Here is a 17,598-nt window from a genome sequence, read left to right on the forward strand (position 1 = left end):
ACTCACTCTAATATATCACGTGCGCTGAATAAATTCAAATTTGCGATATGAGAACAATCCGTTTTGGGATAAGTGTAATTTGCAGAAGAAAACTTGAAGACCAGGGCTCGAAAAGACCACAACTACTTCGACACTCTCTACCTGCATAAAGAGGTGTGCACATAAGGAATGTGACTGTGGTTCTAGTATTTAAAATACTCTAATTGAGCGGTCACATTTAACATATAATGCAAATTTCCCGCCTCCATCTGTCATAGTTGCTAATTCATTAATGTGTACAGTTGCACTCTTTAAAAAGACACCTTTATAATCAGATAAAACTTTAAAAACAAAAAAAAACTAAAGTATAAAAAGAACTGAAGTTCAAGATTCCCCAGACCATTCTGGGCAATCTCTTGCCAAAAATATTCTTGAAGAAGAGAATGAAGCAGCGGCAGCCAAGTAAAAAATGTGTCTGCAGGAAGATTTATCAATTTTTGAAATCGGATTGCTAAATCTTCCTGCAGACACATTTTTGACTTGGCTGCTGCTGCTTCAATCTCTTCTTCCAAGAAGAATATTTTTGACAAGAGATTTCCCAGAATGGTCAGGGGAATCTTGAACGCTGACCACTTTAGTTCTTTTTTATACTTAAGTTTTTGTGTTTTTTTCCCTTACCACACCCACATGTGGGGCATTTTATTGCCTTTTCCGTGATCATGTGTGTCCGAGGACTCACTCACTAGTTAGCTATTTATTTATAACTTTGTTATTCATCAAATATTGATGGTTTATCTCTCTATTGTGTCTGTTATTCAGTTGCACCCCCTGTGTTGTATCAGCCATACGGCTGTCTTACACAGTGATTAATTAAATCCAAATCAGGGTATTGTTAATGGTGCTATCTGAGGACTTGCACGGTGATGTATTTCATCAGCAACTCCAACTGTCAGCCATGTTTGGGGTGGTGTAGTAACTTGGAAGTATCTTCTCACTATCTGTAGTGAGCTATAGTGAAGCAAATATATTTGAATGAATGGCAGAATTGATGAGTAGTATAGTGAAATCTGTTCTGCCGGCCACCTCTCTTTAAGGGCTGAATTAATATAAAATTTCGAGCCATAATAAGTTGTCCAGCCATATAAAAACAGTTGTTAGCCCATATTGTCATTATCCTTCACATATACACCTTGATAATCTGGTCTCATTTTTATTAGATAAAATTGAAGTTGGGATTCAAGCAATAAAAATAGTGAAACAAGAGGCATTATAACAGGAAATCCCTATACTGGCATGCACATTATAACATTTATTTTGTTCAGTGCCAAAGTAGGATTTCCCACTGAGCTAAGCTGGAATGCCGTCATTCACATCTCTTGCTTTACTATCCTTTATTACTTGGTCTGTGTGTTATAGCATACAGCTGTACACATGTGACTGTTCTATTAGGGCGACTGCTGTATTAGAATATCTCGAGGCAGCCTCTCCAAAGACCATGCTAACATTATAAATCAATCAAGGGATGTGGTTATTGTGTTCGAGTAAATAGATTGTGGTCTTTGTGCTTGATTGTTATGAAGTTACAGGTATCTACCGGGTGTTACAGTAGTGTAAACACTTTAAATAGTTTCGTGATGTCTAAATATGTTGCTCAAGAAAAGTATTGATATGGAAAATTAATGCCTCAATATGATTTTGTTGCATGAAGAAGATAAGGACCAGCCTGGTAAAGATAAATGGAAACACAAGGTATAGAGGGCACACACTTGTTGGAACCCCCAAAAGGCACACCTCACTAGTGAGTGTTATTGTGGTGTAAAATGGTGGCCTCCAGCCTCGTTACTGTGGTCAGGCTGGCAGACCAAAACCTGAGTTTCAGCAATTTGTTTTAATCCGGCTGCCTGTAGATGTTTTCTCTTGTTTCTTAATGCTCTAGCGGCTATTTGATGTAAAGTAATGGTGATTTTTGTCATATACTAGGGTGATTTTTAAAAGCAGCATTTTAGGTGACACGTGTCATTTTAGGGTCAACCCATACTTATACAGTACTATACTACTGTACTGCGTACTTATACAGTACATTTTGTACCTATTGTTTAGTGTTTACTGAAGTTCCTTCTTATTCACTACCATCTGATCCTTACCAGGTGGAGTTGCATTTGAAGTTGTCCAAGTGTCTGGGTGTCTCACCTTCTACATTGTGTGCCTTCTTTGGATCTTTTCCTTCACATTTTTACCTCAAGCTATGAGAGTTCCTTGGTAGGATCATGCATCGTAATATATCTGTTAGTGCTTAATTGGTCAATTTGTCTTTAGGCTTGGGCTTATGTGACTGACACATCATTCAGCTAATCCAGCCTTTCTGGTGCTCATGTAATTTTTGGTGTCTCGCTTGTTAGGGACTTCTGATGTGACTGTGCCATTTCCTGGAGAGAAATATGACCTTTCTATTTCCTGTATTAAATGCTTCCTCTCAGAATAATACTTGGTTAATCTACTATTTCATCAGCTTGTGAACAGCTCAGTTATCCATAACCAAGCACTCTTGCATGCTGTATCACATTCTTCCAGCAGCAGCAGTGGTTGGCTTAAGGCACCACAGCCATCTTTGGGCTTGGCTATTTCCCCTCATGACTTTATATTATTTCTCCTTGCCTGTGGCTTGGAATTTCTTTATTCCCCTACTCACCTCTTTGTACCTCCAGTTTGGTGACCATCTCTTGGGTTACTCACATGGTCCCTCGCATATACACTAGTCTCCCAATTCATCCAATGAAGAGAGAGCCTTAAAATTTAGTTGTGGTCTCTTTTTTATAGTTGGTTAGCTTATCTTGTAGTTAACAAGTACTTTTACAACAGGCAACTGATCAGTCAGTGGTATCCAGTGTTGGGGGTAACGCGTTACGTAATAATTATTACTTTTGTGGTAACGAAGTAATATAACAAAATATGCTGTAAAGACAGGTAATATAACTCAAGTTATTTACTTGCAAATGTAATGCATCACCTAAGTAATGAAGTTGCTGTAACAGGTCTATTATTACTACAAGTAACGAAGTTACTAATCTCGTTAGTAATCCACTGAATAACGCCTAGCCACAACGAAGTAATGAAGCTTCTTGCTTATAACCAAGATTTGCACATTGTCCAACAATGCAATCATGTCACATGATAAAGTGGTAGTTTCACACGTGACAGGTTATGGCTGTGGACACAAAGTAATATAATATGTAATATTATTGTAATTACTTTATTATATGGGTATTATTATTATTACTGTTAATACTGTGCAGATCTCTACTAGAGTATAGTACACAGGTCACAACATACATACAAGTATACAAATTAAATAATTGCTAGTTTTTGTTTGAACTGATCCATATAATTGGAGTCAATCACATTTTGGGATAGATCATTCCAAATTTTGATTGCCAAAGGGAGAAAGGAGTGCATATAAGAATCAATCTGTGTCATTGGTTGCATAAATCTCATATTATGACCTCTGGTACTATGTACAGTGGATATGGGTGTCAGAAATGGATTTGATGTTAATTATTTTAAACATCATTATGGCTTTCAGTTCATCTCTGCATCATGCAAGTGTAGGCCAATTAAGGTCTGTAAGCATTTGCGTGACACTAACGTAACAGGAGTAGTTGCTGGTCACAAACCAAGCTGCTTGTCGGTAATATGTAACTGTAACTAAATAGTTCAGTTGTAAATAATATGTAACTAGTTACATTTAAAAAGTAACTGTCCCAACACTGGTGGTATCATCAGGGTCGCCCACAAGGGGGGGCAACTGGGGCCCCAGCCTGAAAGGGGCCCCAGGAGGCCCCATGAAGGGCCCCCTGAACACTTGTATAATAGATCAATATACTCTAATAGAGCAGTCACAGTATTCTTCAGAGGAGCAGTGTAGCAAGCTTAAAAATAAGGAGATATGGTTGGTGAGGGGTAGCTATTATCATTGTCAGCATGTAATGACCTTTTTTTTTGTCTTCAACTCACAGCTTGGGTGAAGTGATTCAGAATGGAAACCTCCTTGTCCCTGGGATCCCACTTTAACTCTTTGTCCTGGGCCCCTTAATTTCTCTGGGCAGCCCTGGGTATCATAGTTGAGCAGCCACTAATTGATTGTTCTATTAGAGTATTTCTTAAAAGACTATTTTTATGGAGATAAAATGCCTTCTCATGAAAATTTCTTCATACATCCTGGTATGTATTATGGTGAATGTGCTTCACACAATAACAGTCATGGAACTTAATTTCAGAGTTGCTTACCCACTTACCCTGCTCCTGAGCATCATTCACAGTTTTGGTAAAACGAGAATACAGAAATGAAAAAAAAAAGAGACAGAACTGACACACACTTTCAAATGAGCAGTGTTGGGGGTAACATGTTACTTATGTAACGAGTTACATAATGTTATTACTTCTTGTGGCAACCAAGTAATATAACCAAATATACTATAAAACCTAGTAATATAACTCAACTGTAACAAATGAAGTTACTGTAACTAATCTAATATTAAGTAATATTATTACTACAAGTAATGCTGTTACTAATCTTGTTACTAATCCACTGAGTAATGCCTAGCCACAACACAGTAACAAAGCCCACCTCGAATTAATGAATGAAGCTTATCGACCAGTTTTTTTTTTCTCTTGAATACAATTATAACTAAGATTCCAACAACACAATCATGTCACGTGCTAAGGTGGTAGTTGCACACGTGACAGCTTGGACACACAAAGTAATATAATATGTAATATTATTATTATAGTTACTTTATTTTTATGGGTAATATGTAACTGTAACTAAATAGTTTTAGTTGCAAGTAATATGTAATTAGTTACTTTTAAAAAGTAATTGCCCCAACACTGCAAATGAGACACTCTAAAATGAATACTGCATGTTTTGATCAGGTAGCTGCTAAAAAGGAAGTGGTTATAGTCCAGCACCTAAGCCACAAAACTGTTCACTTTTTAATAAAAGCACCAAATTTCTTATGGGGTTTGTAGCACGTGTACTAAGTGATTTTAGAAGGGGATACATGTCCTTTGGAACACTACTTTTTGGACCTTGACAACAAAACTATTTGTTTACATGGAAAACAATCAAGTTTAAAGGCTGGATCTAGTATTAGACCAGTACAAAGCCTGCAGATGTGACATGATAGCCCATTAAAATGCCACATGAAACAAAATTATTTTCTCAGCCTGGCAGTAAACAAAATGACTGGAATGTTATTTTTAAGGGGTTTTATTAAAGTTTTGCATTTTCAATGTACAGAGTTCTGTAGTATATATCATGTACAAGGATCATCCTGATGTGTATCATTTCTTTATCGAAGGTGTATAACAAAAGTTATTGAATGATGAAGTTTTAATTGGTTACAGGTGGACATAAAATTTTTGAAATCCCTCTGTATATGCATAAATCAAGCGATTATCTCTGCAATGTTGGTCAAATCTAATTAGTATTGCAGAGATACCTTTTAGTTTAGCATATACTCTGATACTCCAATGATTTTATGTCCACCTGTAATCAATTAAAACTTCATCATTCAATAACTTTTGTTATACACCTTCGATAAAGAAATGATACACATCAGGATGATCCTTGTACATGATACTACAGAACTCTGTGCATTGGAAACGCAAAACTTTAATAAAATCCCTTGAAAATAGCATTTTCAGTCATTTTTGTTTAGTGCCAGGCTGAGAAAACAATTTGTTTTGATGTGGCATTTTAATGGGCTATCATTTCACAGCTGCAGGCTTTGTACTGGTCTAATACTAGATCCAGCCTTTAAACTTAATTGTTTTCCATGTAAACAAATAGTTTTGTTGTCAAGGTCCAAAAAATAGGGTTCCAAAGGACTTTTTACATGCCTCCCCTTCTAAAATCACTTACAGTAGTACGCATGCTACAAACCACATAAGAAATTTGGTGCTTTTATTAAAAAGTGAACAATTATCTCAACTAGAGGGTCTTGGACACTGCACTATTAGTGTGTGCTATATAAGTGCAGTAAGTAATGTAAAAATGTAATTCTTAAATTTTAAAACGCGCTGTCCACTGACTGTATCATTGATAGGTACCCAAACCCTCCAAGCCAACAATGATAAAATTGGTACATGTGTAGTGGATTATATAATTATACTGCATGTATTCACAAAGTAAACATATGTTTCAGGCTACTGTGGACACTAGACAGTACACTGTAGTCCATATGTGCACTCCCACATAGCAACTATTTCATACCCCCACCTACCACCGCATGACGTCAGCTGTTGTCTTTTGGATCTTGTTTCGTTTGGTTTATCACACACATGTACATGCAGGTTGTGTGATTGGTGATCCTAATATGGAAATTGATAACCTGTGTAATCATCAGAAGGAAATTCACTCCTTATCCGTCCTACTGCATAAGATGAGGTTAAATGTATAACAATATTATCTGTTATGTGTATATCTACCAATTATCTAATCTTAGGAATTTTATCATTAAAACACACACACACACACAAACATTTTACACTTTACAACATTTTTGTTGTTGATTTTCTTCAACAAAATCATTGTGCTGTATGTAGTTTAGTAGCATAGATGGTATACACAAGTATCAATATTAGAAGTACAACATCAGCTAGTCTCATGCTGGCTGCCCTTGAAGAACATTTTATGATGCATGAAGTCAATTAGAAAGGCATGCACCAAGTCATGAAACTTGCGGCAGCTGTACATGCAGGACTCAGATATCTAGTAGCTAGCAAAAAACCTTTTTATTTGTTATAATTATAATAACATGTGCTGCCCACTTCACAGCAAGCATAGTATGGAGGTGACTCCTGATTCAGCCCATCTTTTACAAAAGTTATGGAGCTGCAAAGAAAAGTACTGGGACATCCATCTTTTTACCATGATAAATTGCTATGTAGTTGCACTGTGATTGTCTACATCCACGCACACACACACAACACTCTACAACATGCCCCCTCCCCACTTTTCCGTATCTTCAAAGAAATATTTCATACAAGATTGAGATACTTAAGGTTACGGAATAGTTTAAAATGCGTGGGCGGAACAAATTACAAAACCTGCTTTAAACCAAGCAGGGATAAATAATTTCAACAACTGTGTTGTGTTAGCAATACAGCTAATTGTGCTTGTTTGTTTTTGCTACAGAACAACGACTGTTCTTGGGTGTGTGGTCTACAATAAAGCGATGTTTTATAAAAACGCGCCGCCAAAAACCAAACTAACAGATTACTGAATCCTTATAATTTCAACACAAGTGGCTAAACAACTAAAATATCTAGGTCCTGTGGAAGCGATTTTTTAAGTTACTGGTTGTACAGACATTTTATTGAACTTTTAGTAGTTTTTTTCGAGTGAAACAAGCTCTTTGAAGGCTTGTATCTGAGTCACTGGGAAGAAACACGCCAAAAACGCTTCCACAGGACCTAATAAATTTAATATACAGTATCGCTATGCCCCAGAAAAGCCAATAAAACCTACAGCTTTTGCTGTATTTGGCGGCGGAAAAACATGGTAGTGACAGCTGGAGCTGAGCGATGTACGGGCTGGCTTACTTGTGTTACTACAACAAATTGTAGCGTTCTATCTGCCTCAAACTACACTGTAGCTACATAAAAACATTAAATATGAAGGGCTTCACCTTCATTTAAAACTTTTCACGCTGCTAGACTGGTTTTATGGGCTTCTCAAAAAGTATCGATAGGCATTCAAAATTGTGAATGTTTGTCCGTGACTATACCGTAACCAATCAAATTAAGTCATTCGTTTACATACGTACATCAAAGATTACGATAAATCCCGAATCAGCACGTGATTGTTCGTTATTCAGAGCGAACTTGTTTGGCTACAAGGAGAAATGCAGACTGTACTCATGTTGCTTTTGGCCGGCCTCGCCATATCGCAGGCTCAGCGTTGCAGTAAGCAAAGAACTTGCACCTGTAAAGTGTATACGTGTAATTCGCTGCAGTCGCTCCACAGGAATGGGAGAGTCAGATCTTCACGTACTACAGTACGGCAGATGGCGCGGAGCCGACTGCCATTCGAAGGGGGAAAGAAACTTATGATGCAGTTAACTATCGTCGACGTTTTATCGAGGAATTAGACACTTCACGCACTGATAGGAACTACTATGACGAGCTCTATTTGCACAAAGAGGTGACAGTGCATAGTAGTACAAGGGTAGCCACTACCAATAGGCCTGTAGAGCCATCTGCAACCGGGATCAAAGTTTTTGATCGACGAAATTATACCTTGATCGCTTGATTTCGCCTGAAATTGGGTCTTGATTACTTGATAATTTAACACATATTTTCGTAAATTCTCGTTTTGTTTTCGAGCTAGCTCAATCAGCACTCTGTAGCACGTCTTGATCGTTTGATTCAGTCCAAATTTAACTCTTGATCCCTTGGTTTTATTTTGATCCCGGTCGCAGATGGTTCTACAGGACTATTGGTAGTGACTACCCCTTGTAGTAGTAGCATAGACTTCACTTTTTTTCATCTCTGTATTTAGGGAGTTGGTTACAGGCTTAACATGCGAACTAGGGAGTGTGAAAAATTCCCACTGACTGAGCCCTGGCATACCATTGAAGTACCTGAGAATTGCTCACTTGATTCCACGTACTACCTTGGCAGTCCCAGTGCTGGTGTAAACAATTATGTAGAGATGAACTATTATTCTGGATACACAGAGCGAGGCAAGGAAATAGCATTTTGTTATCACTACTGTTACATGTAAATGTTATAGGTTACTACAGGGGCACTTGGACAACAAGGGATTGTATCCCATATATCCACTCTTGGTTAACCACCTATCCAACTCCTAGCTACCATCGTACAACGTACGTCATCACCTCAATAGAATAAAGTGTGTATTACGTGTTCTCTTTCAGCCACTTTGATACGACTCCAGGAATATCTGACCCGAACGTGTTTATTCCTCCACAGGAATGCCAGTAGAATGACAACTATATAGTCTTATTGTTTAATGTGTGGAAACTTCTGTTAAAAATACATGTGTGCTATCTGTATGTTTTGCTGTAAAGGTACTGTGACAAGTGAGATGTGAAGATGTATCTGTATATATGCGTGCCGGTTATTGTGTGTGTTTAAGTACACACAATTACACCATGGGCCATTCAGTGTCTATATGCATGGTCATCACAGCTTATAGTCAACTAAACCCTGTTTCTCTCATGCTAGAGATGACAAACAAGTTAAAGGTGGAAAAATATAGCATAGACAGATTGAGTCCCTGCAAGTTTATGCACTACAAAAGCAGACAGCTATGAAGTAGGGCTGGGTGATAGTGGATTTTTCAATATCCGAACGATAGTAAGACACTTCACGATAGACGAAAGCACGATAGTGAAAATTCACCTATTTTCTACTTATCACCTTCAAGAGATATGCAAGTAGGTATGTTACTTATGGATGTGTTTTCACAAAGAGACAAAACAACCTTTTTAGACTAATTTTTGCTCCCAAATATTATTTTTAAAAGCATTTTGCAGTAATATCTACATATTTTTACATGTTAATTACTGTCCAATAGTAATTTTTCTAACGATTGGTGATACCGATACTATTCCGATATGTTCATACTATCCCCCAGCCCTACTATGAAGTTAATTATTCCATGGGTAGATGGAAACCTTTGCTTTCTGCTGGCTTCCTCATTGGCTGTATATATTTGTGCTGGAGTGGGATCATTCAAAAGTCTCTAAACTACATGAGAGATGCTCTCAGTAGGCCATGCAGATTAGGCTGTTTTTAATGTTTTTTTGTGACCAGAAATTCTAGAATGTCAGCCAAGAAATATAAGTCATTTGATTTACATCAATTTCATTTGTAAAATGTATTTGAAACTTTGTTCCTTTATAGTTATATTTGCTGTCACAAAACAGCTACTTGGAGCCCCGAGATATTTGTTCCTTATTTGCTCCTCTAAATACTCCATCCCCTAGCTTTATTGCAGAGTGCTTGTAATCTAGCTCTCATGGGAACCACTATGATCTTTGAACCGGCTGCTCATAAAAAGCTTAAGCCTGCAGCTGGTTTAGGCCTCAGGTGCTTATTCTTCTTGTGATCCAGCTGACAGCCAATTAATGCTGAGGGTCAGTCCAGCTAGCTTGGAAGAAAGCTTATTAGTATCTGCTTCAGTTCTTTTTCAGACAATAATTTGGATGCAAGGTCCAAATGTTCTGGTTCAAATAATCTAATCAGCAGTCCAAATAGTTATAAAGCTTAGAAATAGTTATATGTCTGGGGTCCAGTAGACAGTTCAGAAAGTAGGCTGAAGGTCTAAATATTTTACTGAAATAATAAATAAAACATGTGTTACAGTTTTCATGTGACAAATCTACTGAATTATCAGTTACGTGAAAATGAATTGGGAGTCCAAATATTTATAGCTAATGGCATAGGGTCAAAATATTTCAGAAAAGGTTAGAAGCTGCAAGTGAGCTAGCCATGCATAGTAGTTTATAAAGCTACCTGTATCAGTATTTCAAGTGATGAATCTACTGAAATATCAGTTCTGAAGAATAATTCAGGGGGTCAAAAATTCCAAATAAATGCATGATGGAGAAAACCACCATTATTGACAACATTTTTAGATACAAAAATAACTGGTAAGAGAATGAGTCCTCAGACAAACACAACCACGGCCGGATAAAGCAATAAAATGCCCCACAAATTGGTGTAGCAAGGAAAAAATACAGCAACAAAAAAAAACCCTTAACTATATATATACAAGAATTAAAGGCCAATGTTCATAATATACCCTGAAATATCATCAGTTTAGGGTAAAATTGATCCAAGGGGTCAAAATATTTTGAAACTGATGTTTGATGAATAAAATTATATTTTTGGACCAGTAAAGGAGGGGGGTGGAGTAGACATATAACAGAACACAGTAACAACCACTTTATATTTTGCCATGCACTGAATTTAAACTCATCTTGCAACAGGTAATAATATACTTGAGGGAGCCAATGTAAAAACTGACAACCCGCATGTATGGATGGTAGTATTTTGTTTATTTTGTTGGCTTGATTTTTGCACTGTTCAACGTCATTTCAGTCCAACAGGTGCCTTTTGGCATACCTTAATACATACGATGCATGCATCATGGTGTTACCTTTATACTGAGCACACAGGACAATTTGTCATATCCAACAATTAAGCGACTTTTAATAAAAAAATTTTTATTGGCAAGATACACGCGTCTACACTGGAAGCAGGTTTTCAAGGCTCTGTTATGGAGCGTCAGATAACTTTTAAACCTTTTCCAGGTTCTAGCAGGAATGGCCAACATGATATCTACTTTCACGTAAAATGTAACAGCTTAATACGGCCTTCTTCATGGTACAAAGTAGGGGGTTTAACATTACACATAGAACCATTGGCAATGAAAATATTGGCTCACCCCAACAATCCAGGTGCGAACTTTTTAACGATTCCAGGTTATACCAGGCTAGATCTATCCTTTCTTGAATACTTCAGCTAGCTATACCGTTCGTGACGAACGTTTTACACGGTACAAATAATTTTATAAAAATCACCATCTCAATCCAATAGTCGCATACCCCGGCTGAGCACTGATTATTAGTGACGCGCGCGCTATATTGCGTGGGCGAGTTGCAATGGAGAAGTATTCCGTTCTTGAATGTTTAATTCATCAACTTTTGAATGGTCAATAGTCCTTGTACATCATGCTAATAACTTCTTTGATCACGTGATACATCTTTGTATTTTGTACATGTAATCAAATAAATATTTTTAAAAATGGTCATTATAAAAATTTCAAGTTAGTTGATTGTAGTTCTCCAACATATAAACCTGTGGAAAAAACAGTCACATTTAAATTGGCGGATTAAAAAAAATCTTTATCACGCACACACTACACACACATACACACCCTACACACACACACACACACACGCCACACACACACACACACGCCACACACACACACACACACACACACACACACACACACACACACACACACACACACACACACACACACAAACAAACACACAAACACACACACACACACACACTTCACATTCACATAAAAATAAAACACTACAAGGAATGGTAATGGTTGTTTGCATTGGTTAATTTTGTGGTGTGCCACATATAGCAACAAGGGAAATGTGTATCTGTGATCAAGAATTTAATTTAGAAATATCATAATTAGATGGTCACACTATCTTTGTCAACTAGAGATGAACTGGCTTTTGGTAAAAAGCGAGGGGTAGCCAATGCCTTGGGACTCTTGTATGCTATGTGAGAAATCCAATCAGAAATACACAAATATATTAGAAACCAAATCCTAAATCCAAAATCATGTAAAAATAATGGAGAAAGTGAGTTTAACAAAGTAGACAATGATCGATAACGAATAACTAGAACAATATGTAGATCAACAACTGTACAGGTAGTTCATACTAGTTAGCAATATCACTAAATGCCTTTAAAAATACATAAAGATTGGGAGTCTCGTACACGCCATTTGGGTGCTTTGCGTGGGCGTTGGCAACCCCTCTAGTACACTATTTCTGTGTTTTGCGTGGGTGTTGGCTACCCCTCGGGAAAAATAAAATAATGAAAGACTATACAGAAGCTGATCTGTACAGAAGATGAGCCCTGCACAGCTACGTGGGCTTCTTTTTACAAAGCATACACTCACCTTATTTGCACATTGCCCAATCGTCATCATGGACGCTTCCACCTCCCACCGTGCACTAAAGTAATAGAAACAAACATTAAATAATATAAGCATTAATATTATTATAGCATAACACAGCAGCACAATATTACAGCATGATAAACAAACCAAAGTATTTATACAGAAAACTATGTCATAGACATTTAATCGTCTTTGAGCAAGGCCATTTTAACGATGGCGCAAAATGGGCGTGGGCGGGCAATTCATTACATTCTTTTCGCCGTTTATAACTCACTGGCAAACTAATGCATATACAATATATATTTAAACAGTTGTATGATACTTATAGACTGTTTTTTCACTGTCAACCACTTCTTGCGCGTGGGCGGCTCACCACCCCTCCCCTCCGCACCTTCCCACCCCCTATATGATATACGTGCTATACAGCTGAGCATATAAAAGTTGCTAAAATTAACAGGTTTTTGAAGAATCAGTTTTATTTTTAAAATTCTAATTGAACAAACAGTACATTTTCATACTGTAGCTGAATGACATTAAAATACATTGAATTGTCTGATATGTTATTTCCAGGGCACTACTGAAAAGAAAAGCATGGAGATTTTGCCTGCTTTGGCTTACCGAGGACATTTTTTAAAATTGATTGATTGATTGATTGATTGATTGATTGATTGATTGATTGATTGATTGATTGATTGATTGATTGATTGATTGATTATAACTTTACAGTACTGCACACAAGTATAGAATAACGGATGTAGAATTAATAAAATCTTTAGGGTACAGTACTGATGGTCTGCTAGCTCAAGGCTACCAGTCATTAAAAATCAAGCATTTACTTACATTACTTATAAAAATTGCATACATTAAAGGGGGCGGGGTGTGTTGGAACATCTACTACATGGGCATAAAAAATGAAATGTACAAGGGTTGTGATTATTTAAAAAACGAAATTGATCGCGTGATCACCCTCAGTTCTCCGGAAGAAACTTGTCGATTTATTACATTTGTAAGACGGAATGAAGGCAATTGTGTTGGTGCTCTTTGTAGCCATTGTGACATCTCAGGCTCAACAGTGCAGTAAGCTACAGCAGCTCTGTTACTCTTTCTTATTAACACTGCGCGTCATTGTGCTTTTTTTTTTTAAACAGCGACTCCACAACAATGGGAAAGTCAAATCTTCTCATTCTACAGCACGTCAGAAAGTACGGAGCCAACTGCCATACGCAGAGGAAAAGAAAGCTATGATGCGACAAACTTCCGCCGTCGTTTCATCGAGGAACTTGATACCTCTCGTACTGATAGGAATTACTATGACGAGCTCTATTTGCACAAAGAGGTGTAGATACACACTAGTTGCTTACTACAACCACTATATATCCCATTAATATATACAGGGAGTGGGATACCGTCTGAACTTGAAAACCAGAGAGTGTGAGAAATTCCCACTGACGGAGCCCTGGCATCCAACTGAAGTACCAGAGAATACTACACTTGATGGAACTTACTATCTTGGTAGCACCAGTGTTCCCAACAACTATGTGGAGATGAACTTTTATCACGGATACACTGATCGAGGCAAGTATAGCTACAGTGTTTTGAAGGCATATGTTGATACTGACCTAACTTTTCATAATACCAGGTTATTACAGGGGTAGTTGGACTGTGAGGGACTGTCTCCCATTTGTCCACTCATATCTGATGACCCAACCATCTCCTAGCTACCATCGTACAACGTATGTTAGAACTATTTTGTGTGGAAGTATTGTTTGCTTGCATCTTTCTTATAGCCATTTAGACATCACCCCTGGATTGTCTGATCCGAATGTGTTCGTTCCTCCACAGGAGTGCCAATAGAGCACTTCTGTTTGGTGCAGACATTAGGCCTGCTGCATAGTATGAATATAAACCTTTCTGTGGTGTAGCCATTCTGCATAGTCATGTGTTTTAGTGGTAAAATACCTCGTGATTTATCAAATATTTGTTCCAATAATTTGATATCTTATCGTCTCTGCCTCCTTGTGGTAAAAAACTCGTGACCTTAAATGTCTAGGGACTTATAAGATATGCAATAAAAATACGAAAATTTACGTAATAAAGCGTGACTTGTGCAGGGGTTAGAGATGCAGTTCGTCTTGGTGTTATTCGCTGCCTTTGTGCTCGCTAGCGCGCAAGAACCTAAGCCTTGTGGTAAGTGTACAATGGCTAATGGTAAACAAAGGAATTATGCATTGTTTTAACACGAATTTTTCCGTATCTGTTTGCAGAATCCCCCAGGCAATGGGAGGCAAGATATTTCGCTGTAAGTTTATCCAACATCGCTCATAAGCATAACATAATTTCGTCTGGTTCACTATAGTACGAGCGTGGGTCAGTGCGAGAGGAGGAAGGCAAGATAACGTATGATGAAGCTTATCAGAGGGTTCGATTCTTGGTGAGGGACACTGTGAATGATCAAACGATTGATGCTTATGAAATCCTAATCCTTCATGATAAGGTAGAATTTGCTGTCCCAACTTGCATTTGTGATGATGTTTTTTGTCTGCAAGGGAGTCGAATACCGCAATGACTTTACAACTAATCAGTGTACACAGAGGCAAATTACTCGACCATTTAGGCCATTTGGAGTCCCACCAAATGCTACATCATATGGACTGTACTATATTGGAACTTCAGCTTTTCCAGGGGCTGGTATGGAAGTATCAGTTTGGGGTGGAGAAGTCCGAGAAGGTAAATTCTAAGTTTTACTTTGAACACTTTATTTCATGTACCTATGCAGATGAACGCTTTGAAACAACTGTTACTGCTGATGCATGCATACCCGTAAGTGATATATTTTTCAGCAGGGAAGAAGGCAGTTTTAGAGAAAGAGTCACTGAGTAAGCTGATATTAATACTGTCTTATATTCACTCTTCTTTTTGTGCACATAGCTTTTATGATATTGTTGCTCCATACCCTGATTCATCTGTGTTTGACGTACCTTCGGAATGTCTGTGATCCTGTTGAACAGCTGTTATGCACATTAGCTTTTTGTTTGTTCGTATTATGCTGAAATCATGTTGATTTTCAATGCAAATGTTGTATGATATGCGGGTTTGGTTTGTAAACATGGTTATGAACAGATTAGTGTTAGTAGCTCATTGGTCTTGTGCTATAGTGATGTGAAGGAGTCACTTTAAGTACTGACATGACTCCTCACTGTTTATGATTGTCCTACTGGTTGAATATAGAATCGTGTGGACCATGCAGATCCTGTATGTGTATGCACACATATAGTGAATTATAATTCATTGCTCTTATATGGACTAATGCGTGCATGCATGCATGGGCTTCATTTTGATGGTCTGGTTGTAATCAAATAACAGTAATTGCTTAATATCCCACCAATCCAATAGTGGTTTAGTGGGAGAGGATGCAAATTAATACTTGACCATGGGAAGCTGTTTGTAATTGTATATATAGAGCCAAGTCAGGCGACTGTTTATATGCATGGCACCACTGTAGCATGGTTCATTGCAAAAAAAAACCACTTGTCTCAGACTCTTGTGGAAACTACTGAACATGATTATTACAGTGTATATTTCATGCATTGTATTATTCATATTCAATTTCACTGTGCAATATGCATGGAGAATTGCATGCTCACTGAAACTATTACATGTACACATTCATCGTCACATAATTTGCATGCAAACAATGCAGTTGTATAATGTGTGGTATTTTTTTCATCAACAGCTACATGCTGTACATTACTGAAATTCTGGATCAACAGTGAAAAAAACAATATGGAATAGTGTGTATCAAGTGTGCATGCATACACCTGTATACCAGCCTGCGTGTCATGTGTACACTAACAATCCTGGCCTTAGGTAGGCAGCTACCTAGGGTTCCAGGCCTACCAGATCTATCCACAAGCTACAGATGCAAACCTTAAAAAAAAATCAATGTGTGTAATCCACGCACATGCATTGTGCACAATACCACATTAAGTTATGGCAGTGAATTAACAAGGGTAGCTACATAGCGTTTATGACCAAGCTACTAGCTTTAGATACTCTAATAGAACAGTCACCACATTAGTCGTGTCAGTTAAACAGTTTTGACTTCATTAAATGAAGTACCCTTTTTCAGCATGCTGCCTCACACATTTGCTACTGGAAATACTTGACTTCCACTCATCAAAAATTGAATCAAACTGCCAGATCTTCAGACAACATTACTAAAAATTTCTATTTCAGCAGACTGCCAAGAATTTGGAATCACCTCCCTGTTATTGATTTGGATTTCAATGTTGTTACAATCAAGCAAAAATTATGTACTCACCTTTGATATCAAATGTAGCTACTCCTTCTTGTGTCCTTGCGCCAACTGTAACAAGCACCCAAGAACTCCTTACTTTGACTTTCTTTTATAGCAACAACCAATGTAATTTTCAATTGTACTTAGCTAATTAAGTAATTACCTTATTACTTGTAACTCCTGCATGGTCACTGGTACAGGATGCTAGTGGGGCTCCTGCAGCACTGTAAAGCTTTTAAATTAATAAATGAATAAATAAATAAGAGTGGAACCCCCCTTTAAAAAGTCTGGATCAGGCCACCCCTGGTATACATGTACTTTACTTGACTGTTCTATTAGAATGTATGTATGACTGTTCTATTAGATTAAATCAGGTCCTGTAGCTTTTCTTATACACTGTTGGGATAGTTCAGTTGAGATAGCTCTCACTTTTTCACCTGTGATATATATTAACTGCAGAAAAATCTGTTTCATGAGTTTTGTATTGTATTTCTAAACTGCTGCAACTTATCAAGTAGCTAACAAAGTATACTAGCTATTTCTGAAAAAAATTAGCAAGGTATTATATATATATATA

General features: G+C 37.5%; 4 protein-coding genes across 4 annotated transcripts in view; all 4 read left to right on the plus strand.

Annotated features, from left to right (window-relative positions):
• Window positions 1-17,598, plus strand: part of LOC136268365 (mammalian ependymin-related protein 1-like) — a 19,634-nt gene continuing 2,036 nt past the window's right edge. Inside the window, exons 1-2 of the mRNA XM_066063690.1 lie at window positions 1-153; window positions 6,331-6,424. Of these exons, the coding sequence (XP_065919762.1) occupies window positions 6,354-6,424 (71 nt within the window). The 5' untranslated portion in view covers window positions 1-153; window positions 6,331-6,353. The remainder of the gene's footprint in view (window positions 154-6,330; window positions 6,425-17,598) is intronic.
• LOC136268369 (mammalian ependymin-related protein 1-like) lies at window positions 7,787-9,087 on the plus strand. Its single transcript, XM_066063694.1, has 5 exons — window positions 7,787-7,944; window positions 7,995-8,182; window positions 8,540-8,723; window positions 8,774-8,867; window positions 8,919-9,087. Exons 1-5 carry the CDS (start codon window positions 7,884-7,886, stop codon window positions 8,983-8,985), a joined length of 594 nt encoding a protein of 197 aa, XP_065919766.1. The 5' UTR covers window positions 7,787-7,883; the 3' UTR covers window positions 8,986-9,087.
• LOC136268370 (mammalian ependymin-related protein 1-like) lies at window positions 13,641-14,719 on the plus strand. Its single transcript, XM_066063695.1, has 5 exons — window positions 13,641-13,801; window positions 13,873-14,060; window positions 14,119-14,299; window positions 14,364-14,457; window positions 14,512-14,719. Exons 1-5 carry the CDS (start codon window positions 13,741-13,743, stop codon window positions 14,576-14,578), a joined length of 591 nt encoding a protein of 196 aa, XP_065919767.1. The 5' UTR covers window positions 13,641-13,740; the 3' UTR covers window positions 14,579-14,719.
• LOC136268372 (mammalian ependymin-related protein 1-like) lies at window positions 14,779-15,829 on the plus strand. Its single transcript, XM_066063698.1, has 6 exons — window positions 14,779-14,911; window positions 14,989-15,023; window positions 15,081-15,218; window positions 15,271-15,451; window positions 15,501-15,600; window positions 15,653-15,829. The coding sequence occupies exons 1-6, from the start codon at window positions 14,845-14,847 to the stop codon at window positions 15,717-15,719; spliced, it is 588 nt and encodes a 195-aa protein (XP_065919770.1). The 5' UTR covers window positions 14,779-14,844; the 3' UTR covers window positions 15,720-15,829.

This window comes from Dysidea avara, chromosome 10, assembly GCF_963678975.1.
Source record: "Dysidea avara chromosome 10, odDysAvar1.4, whole genome shotgun sequence".
Classification (NCBI taxonomy): domain Eukaryota; kingdom Metazoa; phylum Porifera; class Demospongiae; order Dictyoceratida; family Dysideidae; genus Dysidea; species Dysidea avara.